Below are 18,417 nucleotides of genomic sequence, written 5' to 3'. Positions count from 1 at the left end.
ACAGGACTGATAGGGAAAAGAACTGACAAACCTGACACTGTAGGAGTTAACTAACTCCACCAGATGGCGCTAATGCAACAACCAAGGACGCAGGAGTTAACTAACTCCACCAGATGGCGCTAATGCAACACCAAGGATGCCGGAGTTAACTAACTCCACCAGATGGCGCTAATGCAACACCAAGGATGTAGGAGTTAACTAACTCCACCAGATGGCGCTAATGCAACACCAAGGATGCAGGAGTTAATTAACTCCACCAGATGGCGCTAATGCAACAACCAAGGACCCAAGCTGCCGCTAAACCCAACAGAAGAAGAAGAAGCAGTGAAGCGTGACGTGACGTAGAATGTGTGCGCCGCTCAGCCACACGTGTTGTGTTTTCACGGAGGAGGTGGCGAGAGATCTGTAACTCACACATCTATGTATCTATCTTCACATCTTCATATTTAAAAGGGAAAACCCAGATTATTAAATATCATAAGTTGACCCACCACAACAGCAAAGATGGGCAAGAAACTCAAAGTCGGAAAGACCAGGAAGGACAAGTTCTACCACTTAGCCAAGGAAACAGGTAACGAAACCAGAGAATTATAATACTATGAGAAATATAGAGAATTATAATAAAATAATAAGAATATAAATGATCCCTATTGTGAATGATCTAAAATGACACATCGTGACGTTAGAATTATAAGGTTCTATCTCCATTTTTGTCAAAATTGAGTTTTTTTTATTACATAATCTGATCCATTAGGTGTTTATTAATGCCTGTGGTGTTATTTTTAAAATGTTGACATTTTTGAGTTAGTAATTAATAAAATACAAAGGTTCCATCTCACAGAACATAATGGAATGTAAAAACTTTGACGCTCAATATCTCTGAACTGCCCTAAACGGAGATAGAACATTCTCATTCTAAACGGAGATAGAACCTTATCATTCTAAACTCACTAAGTGTCATTAAGTAGAAGGCTTATGAGAGTCACAGTAGAGGGAATATAAATTATCCCTATTGTATGAGAATGATCTAAAATTACACATGTCAATGTTTATGGAGAGGTTATCTGGTGAAAAGAAAAGTCTCAGGCTTTACTGAAGCGTGTTTCCCTGTGGTGTCTGTCCCCCTCCAGGATATCGGTCTCGTTCCTCCTTCAAGCTGATCCAGCTGAACAGAAAGTTCCAGTTCCTGCAGAAGGCCCGGGCCCTGGTGGACCTGTGTGCTGCCCCGGGGGGCTGGTGAGTCCCGGTTACATCGCTACACCACCTGTCACATACTGTGGGGTGCAAACATGTGGGCACCCCTGGTTTAAATGTCTGTTACAACTAACAGGGCTCCCACGGGTCCTTGAAGTCCTTGAAAGTTTGTGAATATGAGAAAAATAAATCAAGGTCTTAGAAGTTTTTGAAAATAGACATGGGTCATTGAAAGTGCTTGAATTCCCCTCTCTCTCTCTCTCTCTAAAATATATATATATAGCTCATCAACTAGTAAATAAGTCTCTGTATTGCTTAACTTTACACATATTTCACAGTATATTGTTTTGCTGTGCTGTGGTAGTGAAGGCAAGAGACCATCTAGTGTTCACACATTCAAGCCTTGTGTCTTATGTCTTTCGATTATGTTATTGGTGATGTGCTTTTGATTTGATGGTAGCCACGGTCGTCTCTTGTTACAAGTGCTGCGTCTCATCTCTCTCTCTCTCTCTCTCTCTCTCTCTCTCTCTGTCTCTCATCTCTCTCTCTCTCTCATCTCTCTCTGTCTCTCTCTGTCTCTCTCTCTCTCCTCAGGTTGCAGGTGGCGTCCAAGTTCATGCCCGTCTCCAGTCTCATTATTGGTGAGTGGAACCTCTCACACGGGACACATCCCTATTCTCTTTTTTTATTTGCTGAAACCCCCCCCCCCCCCCCTGGCTGGCCACGTGTCGACGTGTCCTTGAGCAAGGCACTGAACCCCTAAATGCTCCAGGGTCCTTCTATGGCTCTGACCCCTGGTCTAGAGCATGAATACATTTCGTTGTACTGTTTTCGTTGCAATGACTAAGGTTGAACCTTCTTCTCTCTCTGTCTCTCTCTCTCTCTCTCTCTGTGTCTCTCTCTCTCTCTCTCTCTCTCTCTGTGTCTCTCTCTCTCTCCCTCTCTGTGTGTCTCTCTCTCTCTCTCTCTGTGTCTCTCTCTCTCTCTCTCTCTCAGGTGTTGACCTGGTCCCCATCAAGTCCATCCCCAACGTGGTGGCTCTGCAGGAGGACATCACCACAGACAAATGCCGACAGGTAAGATCGTCCAAGTAACTACGGGCTGCGTTCGTAAAGTCGCTCTGGGAAATCCGATCAGCACTCACGGAACGCCTCTCGTCCGATCGAATAACTCCGTCGCTCTAAGACGCTGAACCCAGTGTGTGTGCTTTAGACCGGCGGTCTCGGAGCGAATTCACGAATGCACCCCTAAAGGTACACATACTGTCTGCATCAGAAGGACTGAGGCTGATCTGCTGGGCTGTGTTCTGCTGTCCTCAGGCTCTCAGGAAGGAGCTGCAGACATGGAAGGTGGACGTGGTCCTGAACGACGGAGCTCCCAACGTGGGCGCTAACTGGGTGCACGACGCCTACTCTCAGGGTAGGTAGAGACATGATGTCTACTCTCAGGGTAGGTAGAGACATGACGTCTACTCTCAGGGTAGGTTTGTTTGTTTATTAGGATCCCCATCAGCTAACGCCATGACATTAGCTCGTCTTCCTGGGGTCCGACACAAAAATCATATTTGGACGATTGTCAACATTATATACATACAGACAACTGTAAACATCGTATACATACAGACAACTGTAAACATTCTATACAAACTGTAAACATCGTATACATACATACATACATCATAATAACAAAAGAAAGGAATAAAATAAATGAAATAACAGATCAGCAAACAAGATAAGTCATCTACTGTTCATTCAGAGTTCATTGTATTAAGTTGCTCTTTTATTGTTTTCTTGAAAGTGCCTCTAGAATGAGTTTGACTAACATGCTGGTTGGGTAAGGAGTTCCATCCTGTAAAGGTAGTGAGAGACAAGACAGGTGGAAGCAATGTGACACGGTCTGGTGAAAGTCAGGGTGTCCGCGGTGTCTTGAAAAGTATTAAAAGTTGATAAATCAATTTGGGGAAAATCAAGACCCTTAATAAGTATTAAAAAGTATTTTCACTTTTTTATGAGGTCTTGAATTTTGTAGGTATTTTTCTGAATTAGACTCTGTCCAAAGAGTTTGAGTCCTAATTTTTTTTAGTAAAAGTTTGTGAATTTATTAGTTTTATTAAAAAACAAAGATGAACCGGAAATTCTGTTGTATGATAGTGGTCTAGTCTGTTGCAAACTAAAACAGTAAACGGTTACAGCTCAAAGTGGCGGTGAGGTCTGGAAAAATATTGACAAGGTCTTTAAAAAGTCTTAGAAAGGTATTGAAATTAACCTCCAGATTCCTGTATATACCCTGAACAACTGTAGGTAACATAGACACGGCTGTTCTAGTGTCAACTGTCACTTAGATCCAACTGTCACTTAGATCAAACTGTCACTTTCAAATTAACCTCAAGATTCCTGTATATACCCTGATTTCACTCATCATTACCTCATCTCCAGAAGTGCATTAAGATTTTGGGCTTCGGCGCAAGGCTGTTTTGTCACCTCAACATTCTCATAGGCACTGCAGTGTTTCCTCCAGGAATTTTTACCATGGTGGCGGGTAGTGCTGCGATTGTTTCGCGTGCACGCGCATGAAACGCGCACGCGCGCTCAAAACAACGACGTCATTTCAGCCAAAACTCGAAAATAAAATGTTTTCCTGTAAATTAAAAACAAGGGTAGTCCGTCCGTCCGTCCCTCTCTGGAATGGAATGGAATGGACTTTATTTGTCATTGCTACAGTACAGGTACCAGACAACGAAATGGTCCATTAAATAAAATGACACGGTTCAAATGTTCACGCCGGCAGTCCGGCTCTCACACATACTGGCAGCGTCCCGGTCTGACTTAGCTCTCGTTTGTGCACGGCTTTCTTTCTTTCCTTCCTTCCTTCCTTCCTTTATGTGAAGTGGCCGGTCCCGGGCACAGCTGCCTCGCATCCGCTCAACGAGCCCGGCGGTTCGGTGCTGCGCTGATTAGCGGATGCGGGACAGCTGTGTGAGCGGATCGCTCCATCTCTCATCTTGATGAAGATGAATGATCTTTATTGTCATTGTAACAGGTACAACGTAATTTAAATGAGGAATCACAAAACAGTTTTGCAAGCGCGTCGCTTCGCGCTTGTGGGTGTGTCTAGCGCTGTGAAGGTCTGAAAAGCGGCCTAAATCTTTTTTTTTTTTTTTTGGTTGAGAAATCTGCATGGTGGCGGAGGAAATTCCATCGTGGCGGACCGCCACGATGAAATGCATGTAGAGGAAACACTGCACTGTTCAAAAGATCAAAAGTAAAAGAATTACAAATATGACGGTTAATTTATATTTAATAAAAGTGCAACTGTAACTGAACAGAATTGAAGCTCACAGGGCAGTTTAATTCCACCAAACTGGCGTACTCACTTTAATCTGTATCCTGTGTCCGTGTACTTCACATCCTGTTCTTGTTCTTTTGTTGTTTTGTTTTCTACATTTACATTTTACATTTTTGGCATTTAGCAGACGCCTTATTCCAAAGCGACTTACAATCAATACATTTGAATACTAAGCATGTGAATCAGCAGTCCACCATTCGTTGCAGGAAGAGTACTCTAGCTCGGGCCCGGGGCCACTGATAGAAGGAAAAACCTTCTCCCTATTATCGCCTTCTACTAAAACGTATTATTATTATTTATTTTTTATTTTATTTTTTTTATTACTGGAGAAACTGAGAAACAGTACAATGGGGGCAGTAGAAGTTCTAAGGGACACAGTAGAGGGGAAAGCGGGTGTCTTTAGGAGACGTAGTGGTGAGGGTCAGAAGATGTCTCAGGAGGAGCAGTTAAGATGTAACCTGAAGAGATGGGTCGTCATTTTCTGTCGTCTCTTTTCTCTCTGTTTAGTTGTAACTGTGTTTGACACCTCGTCACCTCCGCTGTTGTTAACCTGACTGTATGTTACTGTGTCTTTTGTCCTGTGAGGTGTCCTTGGGTGTTTTGAAAGGCGCCATACAAATAAAATGTATTATTATTATTATTATGAATCTCATCCTATTGGCCCTCTCCCCCCCCCCACAGCTCACCTGACCCTCATGGCTCTGAAGTTGGCCGTTGACTTCCTGGCCAAAGGAGGGACGTTCGTCACCAAGGTGTTCCGCTCCAAAGACTACCAGCCGCTGTTCTGGATCTTCCAGCAGTTCTTCAAGAAGGTTCAGGCCACCAAACCCCAGGCCTCCCGTAACGAGTCGGCCGAGATCTTCGTCATCTGCCAGGGTGAGTTTGTTTGTTTGTTAGGATCCCCGTTAGCTAACGCCGTGACATTAGCTCGTCTTCCTGGGGTCCGACACACAAATCATATTTGGACAATTGTCAACATTCTATACATACAGACAACTGTCAACATCGTATACATACATACATGCATCATAATAACAAAAGAAAGGAATACAAAAATAAATAATGAAATAACAGATCAGCAAACGAGATAAGTCATCTACTGTTCATTCAGAATTCGTTGTATTAAGTTGCTCTTTTATTGTTTTCTTGAAAGTGCCTCTGGAATGAGTTTTACTAGCATGCTTGGGTAAAGAGTTCCATCCTGTAATGGCTCTGTAAACGACAGTAGATTTGACTAGATGTGTCCTCCTAGGTCTAGGTGGTAAAAGTACTATGGTGTACTGTGAGTGACTGACTGTCCACAGAACAGAAGGGAGAAATGTACGTCAGACTTAATCTTCGCGGTAGTTGAGTTGAACACAAGGATGTGACTTTTTTTCCCATTTCAGGTTTCTTGGCCCCAGACAAAATCGACAATAAGTTCTTTGACCCAAAGCATGCCTTCAAAGAGGTGGAGGTCCAAGCCAAGACTGTGAAAGAGCTGGTCCCTGTGAAAAAGCCCAAGGTGGGTGTCTGTGTGTCTGTGTGTGTGTCTGTGTGTGTGTGTGTGTGTGTGTGTGTGTGTGTCTGTGTGTGTGTGTGTGTGTGTCTGTGTGTGTCTGTCTGTGTGTCTGTCTGTGTGTCTGTGTGTGTGTGTGTCTGTCTGTCTGTGCGTGTGTGTGTGTCTGTCTCTGTGTGTGTGTGTGTGTGTGTCTGTGTGTGTGTCTGTCTGTGCGTGTGTGTGTGTCTGTCTGTCTCTGTGTGTGTGTGTCTGTGTCTGTGTCTGTGCGTGTGTGTCTGTCTGTCTGTGTCTGTGTGTCTGTATGCATCTGTGTGTGTGTCTGTCTGTGTCTGTCTGTGTGTCTGTGTGTGTGTGTGTCTGTCTGTCTGTGTCTGTGTGTCTGTATGCATCTGTGTGTGTGTGTGTCTGTCTGTGTGTCTGTGCGTGCACGCGTTATATATTTGCTGTGCTCAGTTAATGTTAGGACTCTAGAATGTTAGGACTCTAGAATGTTAGAACTGTAGTTCTGTCGTCTGTCAGTGACCACATGCTCCACTTCCTGTCCAGGCGGAGGGATACGACGACGGTGATCTGACCCTCTACCACACCTTCTCCATGACCGCCTTCCTCAAGGCAGAGAACCCGGTGGACTTCCTGGGCAAAGCCAACGAGGTGAGACGCACCTGGCAGCACTTCACAACCGTATAAGCGTTGGGTTCTTTGTAAATAACGATCATTTTCTTTTTAGATTTCCGTTTTTTTTAAACAGTTGATTTTTTTTTTTCCTCTAAAGAATCAAACGTTAAAGCACGCAACATTGTACAGCATAAGGAAGTTAATCCTGGAATCCATAAATAGAGGAATGACATGACATCCATACAGAAATGTGTTCACAAACACGTCAAATACTCTATACACATTGTTATACTACATGCAGAAGTAGCTTGTGATTACTAGCACATGGATGTCATGACACAGCACATGGATGTCATGATATAGAACATGCCTTCCTTAACTCCCACCCCATTGGTCCTTGAGCTGACCCATAGTCCTGTCTGTCCTGAGCTGACCCATAGTCCTGTCTGTCCTGAGCTGACCCATAGTCCTGTCTGTCCTTGAGCTGACCCATAGTCCTGTCTGTCCTGAGCTGACCCATAGTCCTGTCTGTCCTGAGCTGACCCATAGTCCTGTCTGTCCCGTCTCTAGATCACCTTTGACAACCCAGAGTTGGAGTCTCACGAGGCCACCTCGGACGAGATCAGGGAGTGTTGCCGTGACATCAAGGTCCTGGGCCGCAAGGAGCTCCGGTGAGCGCCTGACCCGCTTTTACCTGAACCCGCTGTTACCGGAACGTTTACCTTCTGTCACCTGAACGTTTACCTGACCCCGCTGTTACCTGAACGTTTACCTGCTGTTACCTGAACGTTTACCTTCCTGTCGGGCTGTCTGCTATGACCGTCACCTCAGGAAGTAAACATAACAAAAGACCATAGGGGTGTGGTGTGGTAAACCTATTCTAATTGTGTGTGTGTGTGTGTGTGTGTGTGTGTGTGTGTGTGTGTGTGTGTGTGTGTGCCCCCCCCCCCAGCCTGCTGCTGAACTGGCGGTCCAAGCTGAGGAGATACGTGGCCAAGAAGCTGAAGGATGAGGCCAAGAAATCGGACGACGAAGCTAAGCTGCTAAACCAGGACATCAAGTACGTTCTCATCCATGTAGAAGAGAAATATATCATTTACAGGGCTCCCACGGGTCCTCGAAATCCTTGAAAGTTAGTGAATTTGAAAAAAAAAATCAAGGCCTTAAAAATGTGGGTCATTGAAAGTGCTTGAATTCCCCTCTCTCTCTACAAAAAAAAAAAAAGTATATATAAAAATGTTTTCCGTAATTATAGAGACCATCTAGTGTTCAAGCCTCTACATTCAAAAGCCTCTCTTTTTAATTGTTGTCTTAGTTCCTATTACGTATATAAATTCTCATCTTTGAGGTTATTGAGTCTTGAAAGTCCTTGAAAAGTGCTTGAATTTGATGTTTTTAGAAGGTGTGGGAACCCTGATTTAACAATCCAGCTATTCACATTATGGCCTGAACGTCACGTCAACGTTGCTCTTAACCGCTACCTACCTGCAGCCTCAGCTCAGGAGAGGAGGAGAGCGACAGAGAGGAGGAGAAGGAGGAGAAGAAGGAGGAGGAGAAGAAGGAGAAGGAGAAGAAGAAGAAGGCGGGAAAGGCGGAAGAGGAGGAGGAGATGGACGAGGAAGCGATGGAGAAGAAACTGGCCGAGCTGAAGGCTCAGGAGGTGGCTGAGCTGAGGCGGTAAGTCAGGGGTGGTCGTTTTATCTTACTGGACCAAATCACAACTTCAGTGAGGAACGACCTTTTAAAAGGCTTTTCAGTCTGGGAGCAGCAGGGTTGGTCTGTGTCTGGGAGACTGACCCATACTGTCAGATACCCACCTGCCTGTCTGTCACCTGTCTGTCTGTCAACTGTCTGTCTGTCACCTGCCTGTCACCTGTCTGTCTGTCACCTGCCTGTCTGTCACCTGTCTGTCTGTCACCTACCTGTCTGTCTGTCACCTGTCTGTCTGTCTGTCAACTGTCTGTCTGTCACCTACCTGTCTGTCACCTGCCTGTCTGTCTGTCACCTGTCTGTCTGTCACCTGTCTGTCTGTCACCTGTCTGTCTGTCACCTGTCTGTCTGTCACCTGTCTGTCTGTCACCTACCTGTCTGTCTGTCACCTGTCTGTCTGTCACCTGCCTGTCTGTCTGTCACCTGTCTGTCTGTCACCTGCCTGTCTGTCTGTCACCTGTCTGTCTGTCACCTGTCTGTCTGTCACCTGTCTGTCTGTCACCTACCTGCCTGTCTGTCACCTGTCTGTCTGTCACCTGTCTCTGTCTGTCACCTGTCTGTCACCTGTCTGTCTGTCTGTCACCTGTCTGTCTGTCTGTCACCTGTCTGTCTGTCACCTGTCTGTCTGTCACCTGCCTGTCTGTCTGTCACCTGTCTGTCTGTCACCTGCCTGTCTGTCTGTCACCTGCCTGTCTGTCACCTGTCTGTCTACCTGTCTGTCTGTCTGTCACCTGCCTGTCTGTCTGTCACCTGTCTGTCTGTCACCTGCCTGTCTGTCTGTCACCTGTCTGTCACCTGTCTGTCTGTCTGTCACCTGTCTGTCTGTCTGTCACCTGTCTGTCTGTCACCTGTCTGTCTGTCACCTGCCTGTCTGTCTGTCACCTGTCTGTCTGTCACCTGTCTGTCTGTCATCTGTCTGTCTGTCACCTGTCTGTCTGTCTGTCACCTGCCTGTCTGTCTGTCACCTGTCTGTCTGTCACCTGTCTGTCTGTCTGTCACCTACCTGTCTGTCACCTGTCTGTCTGTCACCTGTCTGTCTGTCACCTGTCTGTCTGTCACCTGCCTGTCTGTCACCTGTCTGTCTGTCACCTGTCTGTCTGTCTGTCACCTACCTGTCTGTCACCTGTCTGTCTGTCATCTGTCTGTCTGTCACCTGTCTGTCTGTCTGTCACCTGTCTGTCTGTCACCTGTCTGTCACCTGTCTGTCTGTCACCTGTCTGTCTGTCACCTGTCTGTCTGTCTGTCACCTGTCTGTCTGTCACCTGTCTGTCTGTCACCTACCTGTCTGTCACCTGTCTGTCTGTCTGTCACCTGTCTGTCTGTCATCTACCTGTCTGTCACCTGTCTGTCTGTCACCTACCTGTCTGTCACCTGTCTGTCTGTCACCTGTCTGTCTGTCTGTCACCTGTCTGTCTGTCACCTACCTGTCTGTCACCTGTCTGTCTGTCACCTGTCTGTCTGTCTGTCACCTGCCTGTCTGTCTGTCACCTGTCTGTCTGTCACCTACCTGTCTGTCTGTCACCTGTCTGTCTGTCACCTGTCTGTCTGTCATCTACCTGTCTGTCACCTGCCTGTCTGTCACCTACCTGTCTGTCTGTCTGTCACCTGTCTGTCTGTCACCTGTCTGTCTGTCACCTGCCTGTCTGTCACCTGTCTGTCTGTCACCCACCTGTCTGTCACCCACCTGTCTGTCACCTGTCTGTCTGTCACCTGTCTGTCTGTCACCTACCTGTCTGTCTGTCACCTACCTGTCTGTCACCTGTCTGTCACCTGTCTGTCTGTCTGTCACCTGTCTGTCTGTCACCTGTCTGTCTGTCACCTGTCTGTCACCTGTCTGTCTGTCTGTCACCTGTCTGTCTGTCACCTGTCTGTCTGTCACCTGCCTTCTGTCATCTACCTGTCTCTAGTGCATGTAGTCAAAATGGCGTGAAATGAACATAAAAAAAACAACTAAGAATTGTTTGCTTCTCTTTCTCTAGCACAGAGGCTGCTAGCGATGATTGTGCTTGTCACTTACTCTAGGCAACTTAGAGTAACTCATGTAGCTACTTTTGGCTAAATGACTTGAGTTAAATCCTGAGTAACGCTATTCCCTACAGTTGCCTGAGCTCTTGACTACGATTTTATATTTTTGTACAGTGTCCTTGAGTCTGTAAAAAGCGATTTTAAATTAAATCTATTATTAATATTATTAATAATAATAAATGGATATGTATCTGTCTTAACAGATGAGCGGTGGTATTTTCATTATTTAGACTAGATTCAGGTGTTCCATATGTAATATAAATATATATAAATATGTAATATAAGTGTTGTTGTGAGACAGGAAGTGTTAAATGTGTTGTTGTGTTGATGTGAGACAGGAAGAAGAAGAAGCTTCTGAAGGAGAAGAGGAAGCAGAGGGAGAGGGTGGAGCTGAAGATGGACCTGCCGGGGGTCTCCATCGCCGACGGCCACGACCACTCCATGTTCTCCCTCAGCTCCATCAACAAGGCCAAGGTACACACACACACACACCATGTTCTCCCTCAGCTCCATCAACAAGGCCAAGGTAAAAAAAAAAAAACTGAAACGTTATTTCACATTTGGCCATTTTTTTGGGGCCGCTACCCACATGTTTAGCTGTGTTGCTCATTCCATGAATGCATGATCCTTACAAGTTGTACCTCGTTGTAAAGGTGACTAATCAGGCTTTCCAACGATATAAAATACAATACCAATTGGTGTTATTAAAGGGGAGGAATAATCGACCGAAATAACGTTTCCAAACTTTTTATGAGGAGTTTATATTCTGTTTGCAGGCCCTGTGTGAGGTAGTCATGTATGTGATGTTTGCAGGCTCTGTGTGAGCTGAACAAGGGGGACATGTTGTCATGTATATTGTATATATATGATGTTTGCAGGCCCTGTGTGAGCTCAACAAGGGGGACATGTTGTTTAGGTAGTCATATATATATACAGTATGTTATGTCTCTAGGCCCTGTGTGAGCTGAACAAGGGAGACATGCTTCTGGCTGACGGGATGCTGGAGGGGGAGGAGGACCTGTACTTCTCCGGTGACGAGGACGAGGACGACCGCCTGTCCCTGGCCTCAGACCTGGACGCTGAGGACATGGAGGAGGTGGAGGAGAGAGAGAAGCAGATAGAGGAACTGGAGAAGATGAGGGCTCCGAAGAAGAGGTGAGTAACCCCGTCACACTCTGCCTTCTCCTCTTTCCTCCTCCCCTCTTCCTCTCCGTGTCGTACCTGTGACACGTTATAGATAGATAGACAGGTAGGTAGATAGATATAGATAGATAGATATAGATAGGTAGTTAGATAGATAGATAGATAGATAGATAGATAGTGATAGATAGATAGATAGATAGATAGTGATAGATAGATAGATAGATACATGTAGATAGATAGATAGATAGATAGATAGACAGACAGATAGGTAGGTAGATAGATAGATAGATAGATAGGTAGATAGATAGATAGATACATGTAGATAGATAGATAGATAGATACATAGATAGATAGATAGTAATAGATAGATAGATAGATAGATGTTTATTTAAGTCAGGACAGTGCACATTAATGAACAGTCACTTATACAGAGTATGGTGACAGTAAATATGTCAGATTTAGCTGTGAGCTCATTTGCATCCGTAGTCCTCATGATATAAAATCGTAGATTAAAAAAACAACAAGAATAATGGACAACATCACAACAGAATACAATAGGACATAAAACAATGAGTATGTGACCATAGGGACGTCCATAACATCGGTGCAGTAGAAAACAAAGTGCACAGGTTAAAAGTGCAAAATAAGGTAGTGCGATGGTACTGAGGGAGAGGTAGCTGGACTGAGTCTAGCTGCTCTGTGATTGGTGCAGAGTGTCCTTCAGTGAGATGTTGTACTGACGTCTAGCTGCTCTGTGATTGGTGCAGAGTGTCCTTCAGTGAGATGTTGTACTGACGTCCAGGGCTCTACGCTAACCTTTTTCACTAGGAGCACATGTGCTCCTAAATGAAAAATGTTAGGGGCACACAAAGAAATTTAGGAGCACAGTGACATTTTTTATTATAACACATTTTTATTAGTGATTTTGCAATTTTTGCACCAAAATCACACATTGGCCCATGCCTACAGCCCTACTAGACGCAGAGTTGATGGCATTGTATTATGGTAACTAGCTGTGTCAAGTTCTCCTGGTTAGCAGCATGTTCATTCATTCATCCATGTCATGCCTGTCAGCTAGCAGCTAGCAGCCCAGCCAGGCTTTAGGGCTAGGTCTGTCAGCTAGCAGCCCAGCCAGGCCATGCAGAGGTCTGTCTCCATGCTGCCCACCTCCCTGCTGCTGGGTCAGGCTACATCAGTCACACACGGTGGCCAGACAACTCCACATCTAGGGGTATTAAACTACCCCACATCCAGATGACCAGTCCCCAGCCCCATGCTGCCCGGTGTGGTGACATGTGGAGGTGGCCAGCCCAGCACGGTGCCTCTGCGGCGGCTAGCTGTTAGCACACCACCATCCCCGGGGGTCCCACCTCTCTGCCACACTCAAGTACAACATGTTGCATTTTCATGCCATTAGGCAACTTGCTTCCTAGGGTTTCCTAGGGTTAGAGATGCATTTGGACTTCTGGAGTACCTCCACTACTTTCAATGGGTTCTGAAGGTCTGAGAGCTTTCTACTTTCTACCCTGGGTAGTTAACCCTGGTTGTAACCTTGGGTTCAAATCTGGAGTGTGTGGGACCAAATCTGTAGATGTGGTGAGCTAATGAAGCTAATGAAGCTTGAGATGAGAAAAGGGCGCTTGTCTCTTTAAGGCCCAGGAGGGAGTTAGCGATTAGCGATGTTAGCTTAGCGCCAGTTTAACAGAAGTAACTTCACTTTTAACATGACTTCCCGTGGTCGTAGCGGGCTGGCTGACGGCTTAAAATGTGGCCACACGGTTCGCGCAGATTTATTTTTAGAATAAAAAAAAAAAAATTTAAAAAAAAAATATTTATATCTGTACTCGCACGTGTGCTCGTGAATTTATTTCTCTAGTCGCACAGATGTATTTTTAGTCGCAAATGCGAGTGAAATGGTCGCACTGTAGAGCCCTGCTGACGTCTAGCTGCTCTGTGATTGGTGCAGAGTGTCCTTCAGTGAGATGTTGTACTGACGTCTAGCTGCTCTGTGATTGGTGCAGAGTGTCCTTCAGTGAGATGTTGTACTGAGTCTAGCTGCTCTGTGATTGGTGCAGAGTGTCCTTCAGTGAGATGTTGTACTGAGTCTAGCTGCTCTGTGATTGGTGCAGTGTCCTTCAGTGAGATGTTGTACTGACGTCTAGCTGCTCTGTGATTGGTGCAGAGTGTCCTTCAGTGAGATGTTGGACTGAGTCTAGCTGCTCTGTGATTGGTGCAGAGTGTCCTTCAGTGAGATGTTGTACTGACGTCTAGCTGCTCTGTGATTGGTGCAGAGTGTCCTTCACCGCCGCCAAGGAGGAAGAGGAGGAGGAGAAGGGAGCAGGTCTGCTGGTGGAGCTGGAGGACAAGGAGGAGAAGCAGTGTCGCGAGACCAACATGTGGTTCAGCAAGGTCTGTACACACACACACACTCCACACACACACACACACACTCCACACACACACACACACACACACACACACAGTCTCACACACACACACACAGTCTCTCACACACACACACACACACACACACACACACACTCACTCACTCACTCACTCACTCACTCACTCACTCACTCACTCACTCACTCACTCACTCACTCACACACTCACTCACTCACTCACTCACTCACTCACTCACTCACACAGCATTGTACACTGACTGAGACACAAATCGACCTCTGACCTGATGAATCTGACTTCCTGTGTTGATGAAGCTGACTTCCGGTGTTGATGAATCTGACTTCCTGCCTGGTCTCGTCCGCAGGGCATCTTCTCTGAGCTGAACCTGGAGGGAGATGCAGAGAGCGAACTGAGACAGACCCAGAGACTCCAGAACAAGGACCCCTCAGGTAGATAACACCATCCTGTCCCAAAGTCAACCCAGGGCTCGACATTAACGCTGTTTCACTTGTCCGGAGCAAGTAAAACATTCGCCGGGTTTGTTTGCGCGAGCACGATGCCGCTGCTGGATCCCGGATATGTTTACCTGTGTGCAGGAAGACTAGATGATCATGAGTGAAGATATTATCAAAGCGTACGGGTGATCGACAGGCGAGTACGCTTTGATAATATCTTCACTCACGATCATCTATTCTAGTCTGACGCCTGCGTCGTCTGTTGTTCTTCCTGCACACAGGTAAAAATATCCAGGATCCAGCAGAGTCGTCGTGCTTTCTCCGGACAAGTAAAACGGTGTTAATGTTGAGCCCTGCAACCCCTTACCCCTACTCCAGACACTGGTTGATGGATAGATAGATAGATAGATAGATAGATAGATAGATAGATAGTACTTAATTGACCGCTATGGGGAAATTAAGGTGTTACAGCAGCTCACAAACAACAAAATAAAACAAACAACAGAATAAAATAGAATAATAGAATATTCTAGAATAGAACATCTGAAACATTATATACAGAAAGAACAGGCCAGTTGAAGATCTGATGGGATGGGATTGGATGGGCGTAAGCAATATGACAGGACCTTCACCAAGCCTGTCAGAGGGAAAGGTGGAGCTGATAGCAGTAAGGTTAACACACGTGGTCCTTTCAGGTCGTTAGAAGAATCTAGACGCAGGGGGAAAGGGGATCTTTCAGCCTGAGCTAAAGAGAGATGTACGTAGGTATAAAGACGAGTGTTGGCGGACCTTTTACTCCTTTTACTCCCCCATCTCCTCCTCTTCCTCCCCCCTCTCCTCCTCCCAGACAAGGGCAAAGGTAAGAAGCGGAAGGCTGAGGAGAAGCCGGAGACCGCCCAGGCGGAGCAGGAAGAGGCGGGGCCTTCACAGCAAGCAGAGGGGCGTGGCAGTGACTCTGACGACGACACTGACGACGACACTGACGATGAGAGGTCAGTTGGTGATGTCAGTTGACGAGGATGATTATATTAGCGTCTAGTATCAAAAGAATATTGACATTAACACATTTCCTACCCAGGACCTATTGAATATGTCAGTAAACATGCAGATATAATTGACACAGGGTTCCCACGGGTCCTTGAAATCCTTGAAAGTTTGTGAATTTGAGAAAAAAGAAAAAGGGTCTTAAAAGTTTTTGAAAATAGAGATGGGTCATTGAAAATGTTTGAATTCCCCCCTCTCTCTCCCTCTCTCTCTCTCCCTCTCTCTCTCTCTCTCTCTCTCTCTCTCTCTCTCAAAAAACAGAGACTTACTTAGCTCGTCAACTAGTTCTGTCTCAAACTATGCCGTGTTGGGTCCTTGAATTTGAGGGAATTGAGTCTTGAAAGTCCTTGAAAGGTGCTTGAATCTGATGTTTCAGAAGATGTGGGAACCCTGTTGGATGAGTGGTTGTGTTTGTCTCCCTCAGGGACATTGCTCAGATGAAGAGTGCCAGGGGGGCGGGCGGGGTGAAGGGGTCCGGGGGTCTGCTAGCCGCCGCGGAGGACGACGACTTCCAGGTGGTCCCCATAGAGAGCACCAGTGAGTAAACAACCCAGAACCCTAGAACCAGACAACCCTACCACCCTGACTAGAACCAGACAACCCTACCTGACTGACTAGAACCAGACAACCCTACCTGACTGACTAGAACCAGACAACCCTACCAGACTGACTAGAACCAGACAACCCTACCTGACTGACTAGAACCAGACAACCCTACCTGACTGACTAGAACCAGACAACCCTACCTGACTGACTAGAACCAGACAACCCTACCACCCTGACTAGAACCAGACAACCCTACCAGACTGACTAGAACCAGACAACCCTACCACCCTGACTAGAACCAGACAACCCTACCTGACTGACTAGAACCAGACAACCCTACCTGACTGACTAGAACCAGACAACCCTACCTGACTGACTAGAACCAGACAACCCTACCACCCTGACTAGAACCAGACAACCCTACCTGACTGACTAGAACCAGACAACCCTACCTGACTGACTAGAACCAGACAACACTACCACCCTGACTAGAACCAGACAACCCTACCTGACTGACTAGAACCAGACAACCCTACCTGACTGACTAGAACCAGACAACCCTACCTGACTGACTAGAACCAGACAACCCTACCTGACTGACTAGAACCAGACAACCCTACCTGACTGACTAGAAGCAGACAACCCTACCTGACTGACTAGAACCAGACAACCCTACCTGACTGACTAGAACCAGACAACCCTACCTGACTGACTAGAACCAGACAACCCTACCAGACTGACTAGAACCAGACAACCCTACCTGACTGACTAGAACCAGACGACCCTACCAGACTGACTAGAACCAGACAACCCTACCTGACTGACTAGAACCAGACAACCCTACCACACTGACTAGAACCAGACAACCCTACCTGACTGACTAGAACCAGACAACCCTACCTGACTGACTAGAACCAGACAACCCTACCACCCTGACTAGAACCAGACAACCCTACCTGACTGACTAGAACCAGACAACCCTACCACCCTGACTAGAACCAGACAACCCTACCTGACTGACTAGAACCAGACAACCCTACCTGACTGACTAGAACCAGACAACCCTACCTGACTGACTAGAACCAGACAACCCTACCTGACTGACTAGAACCAGACAACCCTACCTGACTGACTAGAACCAGACAACCCTACCTGACTGACTAGAACCAGACAACCCTACCTGACTGACTAGAACCAGACAACCCTACCACCCTGACTAGAACCAGACAACCCTACCCACCCTGACTAGAACCAGACAACCCTACCTGACTGACTAGAACCAGACAACCCTACCACCCTGACTAGAACCAGACAACCCTACCACCCTGACTAGAACCAGACAACCCTACCACCCTGACTAGAACCAGACAACCCTACCTAACTGACTGGAACCAGACAACCCTACCTGACTGACTAGAACCAGACAACCCTACCTGACTGACTAGAACCAGACAACCCTACCTGACTGACTAGAACCAGACAACCCTACCACCCTGACTAGAACCAGACAACCCTACCAGACTGACTAGAACCAGACAACCCCTACCTGACTGACTAGAACCAGACAACCCTACCTGACTGACTAGAACCAGACAACCCTACCACCCTGACTAGAACCAGACAACCCTACCTGACTGACTAGAACCAGACAACCCTACCACCCTGACTAGAACCAGACAACCCTACCTGACTGACTAGAACCAGACAACCCTACCTGACTGACTAGAACCAGACAACCCTACCACCCTGACTGGAACCAGACAACCCTACCTGACTGACTAGAACCAGACAACCCTACCTGACTGACTAGAACCAGACAACCCTACCTGACTGACTAGAACCAGACAACCCTACTTGACTGACTAGAACCAGACAACCCTACCTGACTGACTAGAACCAGACAACCCTACCTGACTGACTAGAACCAGACAACCCTACCTGACTGACTAGAACCAGACAACCCTACCACCTGACTAGAACCAGACAACCCTACCACCCTGACTAGAACCAAGAGTAGACAACCCTACCACCCTGACTAGAACCAGACAACCCTACCAGACTGACTAGAACCAGACAACCCTACCAGACTGACTAGAACCAGACAACCCTACCTGACTGACTAGAACCAGACAACCCTACCTGACTGACTAGAACCAGACAACCCTACCTGACTGACTAGAACCAGACAACCCTACCTGACTGACTAGAACCAGACAACCCTACCTGACTGACTAGAACCAGACAACCCTACCTGACTGACTAGAACCAGACAACCCTACCACCCTGACTATACCAGACACCCCTACCATAGAGAGACCAGAGAGTAAACAACCCTACCATAGAGAGACCAGAGAGTAGACAACCCTACCATAGAGAGACCAGAGAGTAGACAACCCTACCATAGAGAGACCAGAGAGTAGACAACCCTACCATAGA

The 18,417-nt window shown here is 46.6% G+C and overlaps 1 protein-coding gene across 1 annotated transcript; it reads left to right on the top strand.

Annotated features, from left to right (window-relative positions):
• Positions 1-389: 389 nt before the first annotated feature.
• LOC308175185 (pre-rRNA 2'-O-ribose RNA methyltransferase FTSJ3-like) lies at positions 390-15,972 on the top strand (the record flags this gene model as incomplete). Its single annotated transcript, XM_080550897.1, has 17 exons — positions 390-571; positions 1,131-1,236; positions 1,789-1,835; positions 2,191-2,270; positions 2,514-2,613; positions 5,221-5,415; positions 5,928-6,043; positions 6,587-6,691; positions 7,226-7,326; positions 7,608-7,715; positions 8,147-8,332; positions 10,729-10,864; positions 11,343-11,545; positions 13,825-13,942; positions 14,301-14,385; positions 15,239-15,383; positions 15,860-15,972. Coding segments are annotated over exons 1-17 (2,011 nt in total), but the record flags the coding sequence as incomplete, so codon positions are not given.
• Positions 15,973-18,417: the final 2,445 nt, after the last annotated feature.

The sequence above is a fragment of the Nansenia antarctica genome (genome assembly GCF_963989245.1).
Source record: "Nansenia antarctica genome assembly, contig: SCAFFOLD_255, whole genome shotgun sequence".
Lineage (NCBI taxonomy): Eukaryota > Metazoa > Chordata > Actinopteri > Argentiniformes > Microstomatidae > Nansenia > Nansenia antarctica.
The sequence above is the reverse complement of the archived record's forward strand: the minus strand, read 5'-3'. Positions and strand labels throughout refer to the sequence as shown.